The 15,898-nt window shown below is 43.8% G+C and overlaps 2 protein-coding genes across 2 annotated transcripts in view; one reads left to right on the top strand and one right to left on the bottom strand.

Moving 5' to 3' along the window:
- POLR2B (RNA polymerase II subunit B) overlaps positions 1 to 1,143 on the bottom strand; it is a 46,637-nt gene extending 45,494 nt beyond the window's left edge. The window contains exons 1-2 of the mRNA XM_032400442.1: positions 1,061 to 1,143; positions 418 to 768 (exon numbers count right to left, since the gene is read on the bottom strand). Coding sequence (XP_032256333.1) covers positions 418 to 436 — 19 coding nt within the window. The 5' untranslated portion in view covers positions 437 to 768; positions 1,061 to 1,143. The remainder of the gene's footprint in view (positions 1 to 417; positions 769 to 1,060) is intronic.
- Positions 1,128 to 13,932, top strand: NOA1 (nitric oxide associated 1). The gene is made up of 7 exons (XM_032400443.1): positions 1,128 to 2,361; positions 3,909 to 4,073; positions 4,728 to 4,933; positions 8,100 to 8,231; positions 9,347 to 9,463; positions 12,353 to 12,473; positions 13,391 to 13,932. Exons 1-7 carry the CDS (start codon positions 1,215 to 1,217, stop codon positions 13,588 to 13,590), a joined length of 2,088 nt encoding a protein of 695 aa, XP_032256334.1. The 5' UTR covers positions 1,128 to 1,214; the 3' UTR covers positions 13,591 to 13,932.
- The last annotated feature ends 1,966 nt before the right edge of the window (positions 13,933 to 15,898 follow it).

The following is a 15,898-nucleotide window of genomic DNA, read 5'->3' as shown; positions in this document are numbered from 1 at the left end:
GGCTGTAAAACCTAACACAATGCTTGGCACAGGATAACACTCAACAATTCAACTATTCAATAAATTCACTCTGGCCTTGGGGGAAATCAAGAAAGAAGCCCTTTGCTTCAAAGTCAAAACAACGGAAACTGTCTTACTGCTCCGCACGCCATTTCAATCCGGGAAGGCGGTATCAGACTCAGCCAGAAGCAGAAAGTGGAGAGAACAAGAATCACCTGACTAGGAGCATTAATGCTAAGGTTCCCTGCACCCTCCATCTCTCACAATCCCAGCTTCGTTCCCGGCCTGGGGAATGTTGGGGGCACGACTGGGAACACTTGAGCGGCGAGTAAGGGGGAGGCCGCAAATCCTCAATTGGTTCAGCTCCCCACTCTTCCCTCCTTAGGTCGTCGCGGAGTGTTCTGAGGAGTTACCTACCCTCGTCCGCGTCATACATATTGGCAAACGGTTCCCAAGTTCCTAACTCTTGGAATCAGAGAAAATCGCGCAGCAGCCTACAACACCCGCAGCGTGAAGAGAAGTAATTTCCGTCTCCGGCGTTCCCAGAATGCTCTGCTTCTCAGGCCAAAGGCCACCCACAAAGCAGCCTACGTAAGATCTGCGCCTGCGCAAGTGGGAGGCTACGGTTTGGTGAGAGTTAGAATTGCGCACGCGCAAATCGTAGACCGCCGCCTCCGGTGCTGATAGCGAGGACTGTTCCTCTAGTGAGGGTAGGATCCCGCCAATTAAATGTTTTGTTTTTTCAATATTGTTGCACAAATAATACACCTGAAAAAAAAACCAGAAAGATTTATTAATAAAAGATTTTAATTGAGGCCGTGGGTATGCGGCATTTGATAGGGGTTTTTTTTGCACTTCTAGAGACTAAAAACATGAAGCTTTTAAAAAATGTGATTCACTAAAAGCGAGTTGTGCCAGCGATGGCGCGTTGAAGAAGCCTGAAAGTACACAAACCCCCATTAGCCTCTCCCGCCCACCCAGCTCAGCCTAGGTCGCCGATGCTTTTGACGTAGCTTTGAATGGGTTCTCCGGCCTCAGATCCTTCATCGCGAGAACTCACAGAATTAGACGCGAAAGAAGCCGAAGTGCGCTTTCCGATAAATGACAGCCCACCAGCAGTCCCGGGTTTAAGTCAGGTTTAACGCGCATCCCGGATCCCAGTGCGCCTGCGCGCTTGTGACTCCGCCCCCGCCATACCAGGGGTAGCGTTCTCCATGCTGCCTTCACGCCTCACCCGCCAGCTGCTGTGGCCCTTCCTACGGGGATCAGTTCCCGCCGTAGCGTGCCATGTCCCTCGGGAGCCGCTTCTCGAGAGATGTGCGGTCGCCTCCTCCTCCCAGCACCCATCGGGCCTGGGACATAGGCTTTCCCACGGCTCAACGGCGACTGGGGGTTACGAAGGGAGGACTGACATGGAGGAGCATTTTCTGTTCCCAGAGTACGTCTCGGAGCCCGAGCCTGCACCGATCCTCGAAAAGCAGCTGCGAGAGCTGCAGCAGCGGCAGGAGGAGGAGGAGCGACAGAAGCAGCAGCGGCGGGAAGAGCGGCAGCAGCAGAAGGTACGGGCCAGAAGCCGGCTACACCCGATCGTGGGACACCCGGACCCGACGGTGCCGCCCAGCGGCCTGAACTGCTCGGGCTGTGGAGCGGAGCTGCACTGCCAGGACCCCGGCGTGCCCGGCTACCTGCCCCGCGAGAAGTTCCTCAGCGCAGCGGCGCAGACTGACGGCGGGCTGGCGCGAACTGTGTGCCAGCGCTGCTGGCTGCTGGTGCACTACCGGCGCGCCCTGCGCGTGCAGATGAGCCGCGAGCAGTATCTGGAGCTGGTGAGCGCCGCGCTGCGTCGCCCGGGGCCCGCCCTGGTGCTCTACATGGTGGACCTGCTCGATCTGCCCGACGCCCTGCTGCCCGACCTGCCCGCGCTGGTGGGCCCCAGGCAGCTGATCGTGCTGGGGAACAAGGTGGACCTGCTGCCCCGGGACGCGCCCGGCTACCTGCAGCGGCTCCGGGAGCGACTGTGGGACGACTGTACCCGCGCAGGGCTCCCGCGGCCCTCTGGCCACCGAGGACCACAACACGCCGGTGAGGACCCGCAGCAAGACGGGAGGGAGAATTCGATTCCTTCCGCTAGGACTCGCACGGTGCTCAGGGATGTACGGCTCATTAGCGCCAAGACTGGCTATGGGGTGGAAGAATTGATCACAGCGCTTCAGCGCTCCTGGCGTTACCGCGGCGACGTGTACCTGGTTGGCGCCACCAACGCTGGCAAGTCCACTCTCTTCAACACGCTCCTAGAATCCGACTACTGCATCGCCAAGGGCGCTGAGGCTATCGACAGAGCCACCATCTCCCCTTGGCCTGGTGAGCCTTAGGAGTCCCGCTTCCTTCCTTTTCTGAGATGCTGAAAGTCTGGTTGCAGCCCAGGCACCTCGTATATCCTTCCTTAATGTGCACCAGGGGCTGTCTGGAGTCTTCCGTTTAAAAATTCTCTCCGTACTTTGGTCACACCTCTCTTTTGTGTCAGCCTAGTTCTTGGAAATTTAGTACATGGTAGAGTCATTTTCTCATGGGCATATATATGGAGCACTTCTATGTTCCAGTCACTGTTCTTTAGGCACTGTAGATGAACTAGGAAACAAAGCAAGAGTTCCTGCTCTCTTGGAGGTTTCCCTGGGAGCTTTACTTCTTTGTATGTTTCTCTGGAAAGTCGTTCTTTTTACTTTCTTTTTTTCCTTCTTTTACTTTCTAAACTTCCACCCCTCAGTCTTACTCTTCATATCTTAAGTTTATTCATAAGATCAGTATACTATACACATTTAGCATTTGAATAATTCACTAATGCTATATGATTTGTGGCTTTGAGAAAAAAAGTCAACTTTGTGGGTTTTGTTTTTTAAGATTTTATTTATTTGTTTTTTTAAAAATTTTATTTATTTATTTAACAGAGGGATAGAGAGCACAAGTAGGCAAAGTGGCAGGCAGAGGGAGAGGGAGAAGCAGACTCCCCGATGAGCAGGGAGCCCAACGCGGGACTCGATCCTAGGACACTGGGATCATGACCTGAGCCGAAGGCAGACGCTTAACCGACTGAGCCACCCAGGCGCCCCTTTATTTATTTATTTGTCAGAGAGAGAGCACAAGCAGGGGGAGCAGCAGGTAGAGGGAGAAGCAGGCTCCCTGCTGAGCAAGGAGCCAGATTCGGGACTCCATCCCAGGAGCCTGGGATCATGACCTGAGCTGAAGGCAGACGCTTAACCCACTGAGCTACCCAGGCTTTGGTTTTAAGAAACTTTGTAATTGCAAAATGGGTCCTTCTGTGACCATGTTGGTATTTAACAGTTGGCAAAACTGCCTCATTTGTTCCTTTGAAACCAGTGTTTAACTTTGATAAGCTCTTCTTCTCTGTCCAGGACTTTGGTTAAATTATACACAGAAGTGCTTTTATGCTGAATGGTAGTACAGTGAAAATGGAAAGAAAGCAGGTCTGCAGATTTGGGATTCAAATCCAGGTTGAGCCTGTGGGCCAATCTCTGAGCCTGTTTCCTCATCTATAAAATAAGAATGATCTTGTAGAGGGTTGTCATGAAGGTTAAGTGAAGTAAATCGCAGTACCCAAGTCAGTGTAGCTCCTCAAAAATGTTAGTTTTCCGGGGCACCTGGGTGGCTCAGTCTGTTAAGCGTCTGCCTTCGGCTCAGGTCATGATCCCAGGGTCCTGGGATCGAGTCCCGCATCTGGTCCCCTGCTCAGCAGGGAGTCTGCTTCTCTGCCTCTGCTCATCCTCTCTCTCTCTCTCTCCCTCTAAATAATAAATTAAAAATCTTTAAAAGAAAACATGTTAGTTTTCCTCCCCGTATTCCCTTTTCTTGTACAATGTTTATAAGAACATATTTACTCTTTGGTATTTCAGGTACTACATTAAACCTTTTGAAGTTTCCTATTTGCAACCCAACACCTTACAGGATGTTTGAAAGACAAAAAAGGCTTAAAAAAACTGCAGCTGAAGCTGAAGAAGATCTTAGTCAGCAAGAACAAAATCAACTTAATCTCTTGAAAAAGCATGGTTATGTAGTAGGTAAGCATCTTCTATAGGAGAACTCTCGTTGGGGCTATGCTAAAATTTTTTGTTGAACCTGAAATACAGCTGTCTAGGGCTAGCCAGTTTTTGTGGGGAGAGACTACTCTCCTTGTTCTGGAACAAAGAGGCCCTTGAGAGGCAAGGCTGCTGTTTGGAAACCCAGAGTTCACTGTGCTAAGAAAACTGAAACAGTAGATACTTGGAGAAATCCAGGAGGGGAAACCTGCAAAACTGTCCACCTAGCCATTGTCGGGGTGGAAGCATTTTCACTGAGAAACAGCACCCTGTCCTTGCAGATGAGCACAAGTTGTGGACTCCATGCCGCAGCTTTATATTAGATTGTCCCTCTCTCTCCTTGGTATCTTTTTTCAACCTTCCTTCACTGAAAACAGTTTGGTTGCCAGCACTTTTTCCCCAACCACCCAGCCCCTTGCCCAGTGTACCCAGCTAGCGACATATTTGACCATTGCAAGAGTCTGACCTCCACTGCCTTTGAAAAAAAGGGCAAAGGTATCATTGTAGTCTTGCTTCCAGACACCATAGTTAGTCTCAATAACTTGTTTTTGAGGCAAGTGAGGAGAATAAGAATTATCTGTCTGGAATCAAAAGTTTCAAAGGAGTGACTAATAGCTTAAATATAACTTGTTCTAGGAAGAGTTAGAAGAACATTCTTGTATTCAGAAGAACGGAAAGATGAAGCTGCCTTTGAGTTTGATGCTGATGCACTTGCCTTTGACATGGAAAATGAACCTGTTATGGTTGCAGATAAATCCACCAAACGAGTAGAATTGACCCCGCAAGATGTGAAAGATGCCCACTGGTTTCATGACACCCCTGGAATTACAAAAGAAAATTGTGTATGTATTTGATGTCTTTTGGAACTATTAACTTTCAGTTGCACGAGTGCCATCTTCATTGGCAGAACACAGGAAAGGCGTATCCTTTCACTTTAGACTCAGTTCTGATTCATTCATAGAGGCAGTTCAGGGTGAGCTATGTGCCATCAAGATCTGTGTTCTGTTTGGTAGGCTTCACTGCTCACAACCTCTTTGTGTTAGTGTGGTGGTTACCTTCGTTGGGAGACATTTATAAAATCCTAGATTTTGAGGCTGGAAGAAAACAACTATCGCTGCAGTCCAGCCACCTATTCTATGCTTGAATTCCCTCTAAACATATCCATCCAGCTTGAACTGAAATAAGGAGTGACTCACCATCAGCTGAAGCAGTGTCCCCTTGTCTCCCATGGTAACCCATCTGGCCTTTGACCTGCTGTTTGTGTGGAGCTGAACAGTCTCCCTGTAACTTGTACCCATTGTTCCTCCAAATGGTCCTATGGAATGAACATAATGCCTCTTTCCCTTGCTAGACTTTGAACTATTTTAAGTTTAATATCCTATCTCTTCCTCACTCTACTCTTTCATTAGTTCATCCAACAAACATTGAACATTTACTGTGCTGACATAATCCAGATGATTTCTCTTTGTTTCTTGCAGCTGTTCTCTCTGAGAGGCTTTTCATCAACTCAGGCCTCTTTTCAGAATATTTTCTTAATTTGTTTTCGTCCTTAAAATACGACACTAAAGGGCAGCTGGGTGGCTCAGTCGGTTAAGCATCTGCCTTCAGCTCAGGTCATGATCCCAGGGTCCTGGGATCTAGCCCCACATCGGGCTCCCTGCTTAGCGGGGAGTCTGCTTCTCTCTCTTCCTCTGCCCCTCCCCACTGCTTGTGTGTGCTCTCGCGCTCTCTCTCCCCCTCTCAAATAAATAAAATCTTTAAAAATATATATGACACTAAGAACTAAATTTCTTGTGTAAGTGCCCTCTGATGAGCACAACTTAGAATAAGATTAACTCCACCTGTCTTGCCCTTATATGTCTTTTTACTCCAATTACAATCTTCTGGGCAACTTTCTTTTATATCATTAAATTAAGCCCATATCCTACACACTCATTAAATTTCACAACTTTTTATTCATTTGCAATTTTGGTTATCATCCAAGTCACGGATTGACTGAAGAATGCATCCAGGATACAGCCTTACAACAGATCCATTAATCAGTTTCCTTTGAATCTGATTACTGACGCAAGTTCCTGATTTGCCTAATTATGTCTGTATATGCCTATTAAACAACAGTGGTGTCTTAGCTTCTTTTCACTCTTTGCCTTATCTGGATCACTTAGTTTCAGTCTCAGAATTATACTCTATTTAGTGTCTCATGTCATAGAATCATATAGATATTTTTAACTTTTTTTGCGCTCCTAGAATAATTGCTTGTGTCCTGTCTCTTCCTTAGCAATCCGTAGCTTCAGAGTAACTGGACTGCTTTCTAATAATGTTCCAGCACTTGAACTTCACCATTCACCAACTTATTCTTCCCTTTTAGAATCAAGTCAAGGATAGCAGTTACTTTAGTCATCTGTACCTTCTTGTCAAATAGTCAGAAAAGCAAGAATTTGCTAAATATTGTAGCCAGCAAAATGAGACCCTAAGTTTTTAGATCTAAAAGGGCTCTGGCAGTTTGTTTCTGTGTCAGTTTAATGATACATTTATTAGATGCCTTAAACCAGTGTTTTCCCAAACCACATCAAGGAACTCTGTTGAGAAATAAATTAGGGTCTCTGCTAAAAGGGGTTAAAAGGCTTCTACTGCAGGTGGCTTTTAATGTGCTTTTTAAAACACAAATGCTGAGGAAAGTACTTGTATCCCCTTGTTATATATTTTCTTGTGAAGCTTTCTAGGTTTCACGTATTCTTTATTTCCTTGTTATTTTTCTTTTTTTTGTTGTTTTTAAGATTTTATTTATTTGAGAAGAGAGAAAGCGGGGGGGGGGGGGCGGGGGGGAGGCAGAGGGAGAGGGAAAGAATCTCAGCGCAGAGCCCAATGTGGGACTCGATCCCACAACCCTGAGATCATGACCTGAGCTGAAACCAAGTCAGATGCTTAACCGACTAAGCCACCCAAGCACCCCTCCTTGTTATTTTTCTTAAGAATCAAGTTCATAAAAGTTTTTTAATCCACTTTTTTACCTTCTCTAATACTTCTTTTTTTAAAAAAAAATTTTTTAAGTAATCTCTACACCCGGTGTGGGGCTCAAATTCAGAACCCTGAGATCAAGAGTCACATGCTCTACCAGCTGAGCCAGCCAGATGTCCCATAATATTTCTTTTTTTTAATATTTTGATTCCTTAAATCCTACCAGAATCTTGTGCTTCCTGGCTTGCCTTTTCTATTTTCTCTAGTCTCTTTAGGAACTCTTCATCCTTAGAAGCCAGAGGATTCATAACTTTCTCTCTCGTTTTTTGCTGAGTGTTTGGGGGACATAAGAAAACTGAAGACCAGACTTCAGAAAAGGGTTCTTCAAAGCTCTATAACTGCTCCTAGAATGAGGTGACCATTTTGCATTTAATGCATGCATACTTGCCAGTGGGCTAGCAGTTGGCATATTGCCTTACCTTTAGCTGAGAACTACTGGTCCCTAGAAGCCTTGGTAGAGAGAACGTATGTGCTATTTTGGGATTGACACATCACTGTTTTCAGTTCACACCAATTTTGACATTTGAGGGATGCTACTGACATACAAAGTCTTATACTCCCATATAAGTTGTTTTGCTCAGTATTAAGTTGTGAAACAAGAGTAGAGCCATCCATAAATTGATTGATTTAGACAGAACGTAGCAATTTTATATGCAGCAAATTCTGACATACTTTGGTTTATTTTGAAGTCTGGAAAAAAATTATCACTTTTTTTTAAGATTTTATTTATTTATTTGACAGAGAAGGGACAGAGAGAGAGGAAACACAAGCAGGGGGAGTGGGAGAGGGAGAAGCAGACTTCCCGCTGAGCAGGGAGCCCAGTGTGGGACTCGATCCCAGTACCCTGAGATCATGACCCGAGCCAAAGGCAGACGCTTAATGACGGAGCCACCCAGGCGTCCCTATCACTTTTTACCTTAAAGGTAAATCACAATATATCATATCTTCAATAAAAGTAATTCTCTAAAATATCTGCCCTCCGCTTTACAGATTTTAAACCTTCTAACAGAAAAAGAAGTAAATATTGTTTTGCCAACACATTCCATTGTTCCAAGAACTTTCGTGCTTAAACCAGGAATGGTTCTGTTTTTGGGTGCCATAGGCCGCCTAGATTTTCTGCAGGTAAGGAAAGTCTGTACTGTTAAAAAATGACTTAGGATTACTTTAAGGATGCAGATATATGAAGAAGATTGGCAAATTGTTCATAACTAGTTCATGACTGTGTAGGAAGTTGATACTTTTTTGTTTGTTTGTTTGAAATTGTCCATAATAAAAACTTGGGAAAAAGAAATGGGGAGGAAAAACAAGTAGTAGGTCTCAAAAGCTAGATCTTCATTAGGATATTGAATGCCCCATACAGCTTGGCATGAGGAAAAGATACTGCCCCTATCCTGTGGTATTGTTTCACATGGAAATCATAGGTTAAAAAAAAATAGGTCCAACCTTTAGGTACAGGGTTAGTGTGCATTAAATAAATCCCACACTTTTTAAGTTTTTATTTTTAAGTCATCTCTATACCCAGCGTGGAGCTTGAACTCACAACTCCTGATCAAGAGTCACATGCTCCACTGACCGAGGCAGCCAGGCGCCCCTCCCACGCCTGTTTATATTCCAAGATACATATACATTACATATGTACTTTTTTGTTTGATATTCATTTACATAGCATCATTCTGGTGATTTTAGAGTATTTATAGAATTGCTCCCTGTTTTCTCAAAGTGAGGAGAAAAAGGAAATGTAACATGGATGTATCTAGCAACAGTAAATGTAACTTGCAGGCCATTGCTATAGCATATTTCTTGGGTTTTGTGTTTTCTCATAATTTTTTTGGCAATTTAGCCTTACACACTTAAAACCCTTATATGTTTCATTAAAGCCCACAGAATGTTAAACCTAACTTTATACTGGCACAATTAAAGCATTTCCTTTTACTTATATTCCCATATATATACTTTTTTTCTTTTTTTCTTTTAAGTAGGCTTCACGCCCAGTGTGGAGCCCAACACAGGGCTTGAACTCATGACCCTGAGATCAAGAGTCAGCCGCTTTAACCGACTGAGCCACCCAGGCACCCCTTCTTATGTTTTTCCTTTAATTATATTTATTTACATTTCCATTTACTTATAAAGGGAGCTTGGTTTTTTTTGAGGGGGATGGTAATTGATTGTAATTTGTAATATGTTGGTTTTGCAAGTTTTTCAGTCTGTAAAATAACTTATTTTCTTCCTTTCTTAAGGGAAATCAGTCGGCTTGGTTTACAGTTGTGGCTTCCAACCTCCTCCCTGTGCATATTACTTCCTCTGACAGGGCAGATACTATGTATCAGAAGCATGCAGGTCATACATTACTCAAGGTGAGGCAGCACACTTGGAAGATCGCACAGTTGGGTTAACCTACACTGTGACAGTCCCGCAGCCCTGCTAAGGAAGCCTTTGTTGGACATACCATTTTTGTTATATGATCAGCTAGCTCTCTCCTTCCCTGTTCTGCTTGAGGATTTGGGCTATAAAGTAAAGTGGACCCTATAAGAAAAGGGATGTTGTTTGGACTGATCTAGAATAGCTACAGACTTGTGTTTTCTCTGAACTACACTGGCCAATACCGTAGCCACGAGTGGCTATTTCAATTTAAATAAAATCTAAAATTTAGCTTTTCAGTTGCACTAGCTACTTTCCAACTGCCCAGCAGTCACATCATTGCAGAAAGTTGTATTGGATTAATGCTGAGCGAAGAGAAGGCACACGTTTTCTCACAGCTGGGGGCGTTACTGGCATCCAGTGGACAGAGGCCAGGGATAATGCTGAACATCCTGCTGTGCACAAGACAGACCCTCACAACGAAGAATTATCTGGTCCAAAATGTCCATAAGGCCAAGGCTGAGAAGTCCTGGTCCGAGTGGAAAAGCTCTCCTCCCAGGTTCTAACTCCCAGACACTTACAGATTATCCTGGCTTTTTACTTCTGCTCTACTAATTCCTTCCTTCCCCCTGTAAGTATGCTATAGTTTCATCTTTAAAAAACAAAACAAAACTCAGCGTCCTGCTTATTCCTTCTTTTACAGTCAATACTTCTCGTGCTCCTCATGTCCCATCCTCTGCAGTCCCTGTTTGGTCCTTACTGTGTCACTGAAATTGTTCTAAGTTCACCAAATACTGTGTGAGAACTGTTTTCAGCTTAATAAGGCATTGCATACACACGGTTAATGTACAATGTCTGTACAATGTTTAAGATCGCCACAGCCAGACTGTGCAAATGCTCTTTTCCACCCACAAAGCTATGTGACTGTGTGTCATACCTACATCACAAGGTTGTGGCGAGGACTGAGTTCCAGGGCACTGCTGTAAGTGCTATGTAAGTGTTTGTGGTGATGATGATGATGATGATGGAACACATCCACAAAAATACCAGGTGCATCCAGCAGAGGTGATTCAGTATTAATTAATGCTTATGCAACTGAATATAAGCCAAAACCCAAAATATACACCTGCCCTTCAAAGAGGCTAAAGATAAACCTAACTTGAGAAGTAAATGCTTTTTTCTTTCTGTATTTCCTAAGAAAGCCAGACTGAAATTAAAACTCTATTGAAATAATTGCCCTAAAGTGAATATTCCAGAGACTTGTAGGATTTGCAGGGTGGGTGAGCATATAAAGGCAATCAGCAATATAGGATCTGTTGATTTTTCTACACTTAAAAAGCCTTTGGTTGTCCTGTTACATTTGCTCACTTTTTAGGCAAAACATAATACATGAGTTGAAATACAGCTGGAGACTTACAGGAAAGAAAACTTCCTGAGTTTGTTTAATATGGCTCTCATAAAAATGAACTCTGTGGTTCTCTACCCCCACTCATCTGTGTAGTTTTCAGAGTGGACATCACTGATACTTTCCAAAGCAACAGTCCCAGCCTTCTCTCCCACCGTAACAGAAACGTGTTTTGGGGGCTACTCTGAGACTCATTCTTGCCTCCTGGTTTTCTTACCTCCCAAATGAAAGTCAGCCCTGCCTCCTAATTATCACTGAATCCAGCCTCCCAATTCAGGCTGTAATCTGATGTCAGTAGGCTGTTTTTGAGATCCTGAAGTATTTTCTTAGCTTCCAGCTTTTGCCCTCCTCCCACCTCCACCCCAAATATACCTCCATGGCCACTACAGCAGTGCTTCTCAACCAGGGTTGACTTTTGCCCCCAGGGGCCATCTGACAACGACTGAAGACATTTTTGTTTTTCACAACTTGGTGGATACTGAGTAGATGCCGGGGATGCTGCTAAAAATTCTACAATGCACAGGACAGCTCCCCACCCCACCCCCAAAGAATTATTCAGCCTAAAATGTCAATAGTGCCAAAGTTAAGACACCCTGCACTACAGAGATCTTTCAAAAATACAAAGCAGGCCACAGTATTTTTTTATTCCTATCTCTATTCTTTTTCCTGCTTCTAATTCCTTGGTAGTTCCACATTACTGAGAAGTCCAAACTGATAGCCTCATCACTAATGCACACTCATACACAGACTTAATGTACCCTCTACAGTTCAACTGCAGTTCCCTGACCTCATCCTTTTTCCGGTTTTTGTGTCTATACATATGCTAACCCAGAATACCATTCCAGTAAGTAACTTTAACCTATTTCTCAAAATGCTGCTCAGATACTGCTTCTTCGTTAATGTTTTCCTCGACCAAAACACGTTCATTACTTCTTCCTCCACAACCATAGTACTTAATAGACGCTTCCCATCACACTTCTTACCTTGTAATTTGTCTACATGTTATCTCCACCTTCTGACCCCTGTGGGCGCAGGGACCATACTGTAACATCTATCTTGTGTCCCTCATGTTAAACACAGATCTATTAGTAATTACCCAGTTACTTCCCATTCATGGACATATCTGTAAGCAGAAGCTGAACCTTACCCATTGTACATGTACGCTTCACTTGTAATGAGGCAGGGAGGGATTAATCTTTGAGGCCAGCCAGGCCTATGAGAACTAAGGTATTTTGAAGGATGTTACCGTAATTGCCAAACATTACTCTCTAAAGCTTAATGGAGGGCTGTAAAAATAGTGAAAACTAATAAAACAAGATGATGCTATTAGGAGGTTACCACCAGACGCATGCTCACATGCAGATTTTGTCACTGGGATCACTATAGGCTTCATCTCCCTACAGAGCTCTCCCATGCTTTTCATTTGAACTAGAAGTGATTTGGGGTTTTCAGTAGCTGAGAATATTTATCTCAATGGCAGGTTCCAATGGGTGGAGAAGAACGAATGGCAGGATTTCCTCCTCTTGTTGGTGAAGACATTACATTAAAAGAAGGACTTGGGGAATCTGAAGCAGTGGCTGACATCAAGTTTTCCTCTGCAGGTAATTTTACACCAGGCACTTTTTTTTTTTTTTTTTAAGATTTTATTTATTTGACAGAAGAGCACGGGGAGTAGGAGAGGGAGAAACAGGCTCCCCGCAAAGCAGAGAGCCCGATGCGGGACTCGATCCCAGGACCCTGAGATCACGACCTGAGCCAAAGGCAGACGCCCAACCGACTGAGCCACCCAGGCGCCCCCCAGGCACTTTTTAAAAGGTGAATAAAGTACCCTTACTGACTTACAGTATATTTTTATAGAAATGTGCATTTAACTGACATAAACTGAGGATTTTAGGAAATATGTACTAGTTTATTCATTAAATGCAACCTACTGTAAAAATAAATTTGTACCTTTTCACAAATGCATTGCATGCTTTCTTTAAAACTAGAGCAAAAGAGGGGCGCCTGGGTGGCTCAGTTGGTTAAGCGACTGCCTTCGGCTCAGGTCATGATCCTGGAGTCCCGGGATCGAGTCCCGCATTGGGCTCCCTGCTCAGCAGGGAGTCTGCTTCTCCCTCTGACCCTCATGATCTCTCTATCTCATTCTCTCTCTCAAATAAATAAATAAAATCTTTAAAAAAAAATAAAATAAAATAAATAAAACTAGAGCAAAAGAGGGACACTTGGGTGGCTCAGTCATTAAGCGTCTGCCTTCAGCTCAGGTCATGATCCCAGGGTCCTGGGATCGAGCCCTGCATCGGGCTCCCTGCTTGGCGGGAAGCCTGCTTCTCCCTCTCCCTCTTCCTGCCACTCCCCCTGCTTGTGCTCGCTCTCTGTCAAATAAATAAAATCCTTTAAAAAAAAAAAAAGGCAAAAAAGAGCAGTAGCCTCCTTTGGTGCTCCATTTTGAGCTTGAGCTTAGTGTTTGTAGTAAGATGGTTGCTGACACCATTTTGTGTTCTGTCGCATGCCTGCATAGGTTGGGTTGCAGTAACACCTCAGTGTAAGGACACACTGCATCTCCGAGGCTACACACCTCAAGGAACGGTTCTGACAGTCCGGCCCCCTCTCTTGCCACATATTGTTAACATCAAAGGAGAGCGTCTCAAGAGAAGTGTGGCCTATAAAACCAAGAAGCCTCCTTCCCTTGTGTACAATCTGCAGAAGAAGAAAAAATAAATAGGTGAAGTTGATCTTGTTCACACTGAATATTAACTATATTAGACATAACTACATACATTGAATTGTATTAAATATAACTATAATAAAGCTCTCTTTGCTCCCACCCTTTTTAAACCACCCAAGACTGTGCCTGTTTGTAATGTATTGAATTTGTAAATACAAGTTATTTTTTTGTAAGGTATGTATATGTATATATTTGTGACCCAAATAGACCTAAAAAGGAGTTCAGCCACATTCAGGTTTCTCGCACTACTTATTTATTAAGACCAGTTGGGGGCACCTGGGTGGCTCCGTCGTTAAGCGTCTGCCTTCAGCTAAGGTCATGATCCCAGGGTCCTGGGATCGAGCCCCACATCGGGCTCCCTGCTCAGCGGGAAGCCTGCTTCTCCCTCTCCCATTCCCCCTGCTTGTGTTCCCTCTCTTGCTGTGTCTCTCTCTGTAAAATAAATAAATAAAATCTTTAAAAAAAAAACAAAAACAGTTGTTGGGGCACCAAGCTGGCTCAGTCAGAGAAGCATTCAACTCTTGATCTCAGGGTCATGAGTTTGAGCCCCATGTTGGGGATAGAGATTACAAAAAAATAAATAAACTTAAAAAAAAAAAGACCAGATGTCATTTCTTATTTGCAGCCTGATTGAGAGAGCAACACAACAGTTGGCATATGAAAAAATGGCAAAAAATGAATTTGTCCAAAATATATTGGCTTAAGTAAGATAGAAGTGAATAGGTTCCTCTGCTCCGTATAGTCATCCAAGTATCCAACTGGTGGAACACTCCGTGGCTTCCTCTCTAGGTCTAAGGTGGTTGCTCAGGTTGTCAACCCTTCCCAGCAAGTGGCAAGAGGGAAAGTGAGTAAGAACACACAGTTTCCCTATTTCAAAGAAGGGGAAAAGGTTGGAAATTGCACACATTCCATACCGTCCATTGGTCAAGTCACAATGGTCACACCCACCCACAACAGAGCTGAAAGATGTTGGGGGAAATGGAGACCATTTGGGGTTTTTATTACTTAGGGGAGAATGAACACTGGAGAATCAAGTAGATACCTTACATAATCCTACCTGAAAATCTTAAGAAAAGATTCAGGTTATATCTTTGTGGCATCCAAAGCCTATTCTGCAGTTATCAGAGCACTTACAACCATTTTATCAACATCTGCCTGTATATACTGTGTAACATTCCATCGGTCAGATGTCTGCCTTTTATTCCTAGCTGAGTAAGTAGCACTGTAGCTGTGTACAGTGAACAATTGGCAAGTCAAGTCCCAGATCCCAATGTTGAGATGAATGCTAGTGGGATTAGCTGGACTGAAATGCAGTCAGATCCATGCATTTCCTGTAGACTAAGGTTTACCATAAAATTAATAAACACACCTATGTTCTCAGTCAATGGGTATCCCCCAGCCCCCATCTCACTAAGACAGCTTAGAATAAATGGTTAGCATTTTAAGATGCAACCTGTAAAAACTAGATCTCGCTTTCATCATGTTTCAAAGAAAATACTATTGGCATCTTGGGGAAAGGAGCTCTTTATGTGTAAAACTGCATTTCAGTATGCCAGCATCCCTCATCCCCAGATAGTAAATGCCAGTCAGTAACAGCTCCCCCTGCCCCATTAGTCATTGTGACAAAGAAAAAGCACCTCTCCGGCACCTGGGTGGCTCAGTCAGTTAAAGGTCTACCTGGGGCTCAGGTCATGATCCCAGGGTCCTGGGATCGAGTCCTGCATCGGGCTCTCTCTGTTCAGCAGGGAGTCTGTTTCTCCCTCTGCTCCTCTCCCCGGGTTTGTGCTCGCTCGTTCTCAAAAATAAAAATCTTTAAGAAAAAAAAAAAGTACCTCTTACATTTCCAAGCCCACCCTCTAGAGGGCGGTAGCTTCCCAAATTGAGAAAATCAATTTCTAGTTGTTTTTATTTTGGAAAAAAGGAAATACCATTAATTTTACAAGTTAAAAATCTGGCATTTGTATAAAAATATAGAACCTACGAACTGATGCTACTGTCATTACCCCGATAACTTCTGAATATTTTAGAAAGCAAAGCATTCCTCCTTATCGTCTGTCTCTAAGCTTTTAGGCCTCCTGACTAACAAAGATCCAGTTTTTCAATGTTCTTAATTTAGACTCTCAGATCTCCTTTAACTCTAAAATTCAGTGGTTTTGTTTTATAAAGCTTGACTGAAGCAGATGTTCCAGTGTACCTTGCTAGAAGTTTCAAACAGTACAGTTTACTCGGCAAGTTTAGTTTCCCTGGTTATATTAGTTAATGTCTTCAGGTCTTCATTTTCTCACCTATAACAGGAGGGAA

The sequence above is a fragment of the Phoca vitulina genome, unplaced genomic scaffold, assembly GCF_004348235.1.
Source record: "Phoca vitulina isolate PV1807 unplaced genomic scaffold, GSC_HSeal_1.0 scaffold3, whole genome shotgun sequence".
NCBI lineage: Eukaryota > Metazoa > Chordata > Mammalia > Carnivora > Phocidae > Phoca > Phoca vitulina.
Note: the sequence above shows the minus strand (reverse complement) of the source record. Positions and strands in the feature narration are given on the sequence as shown.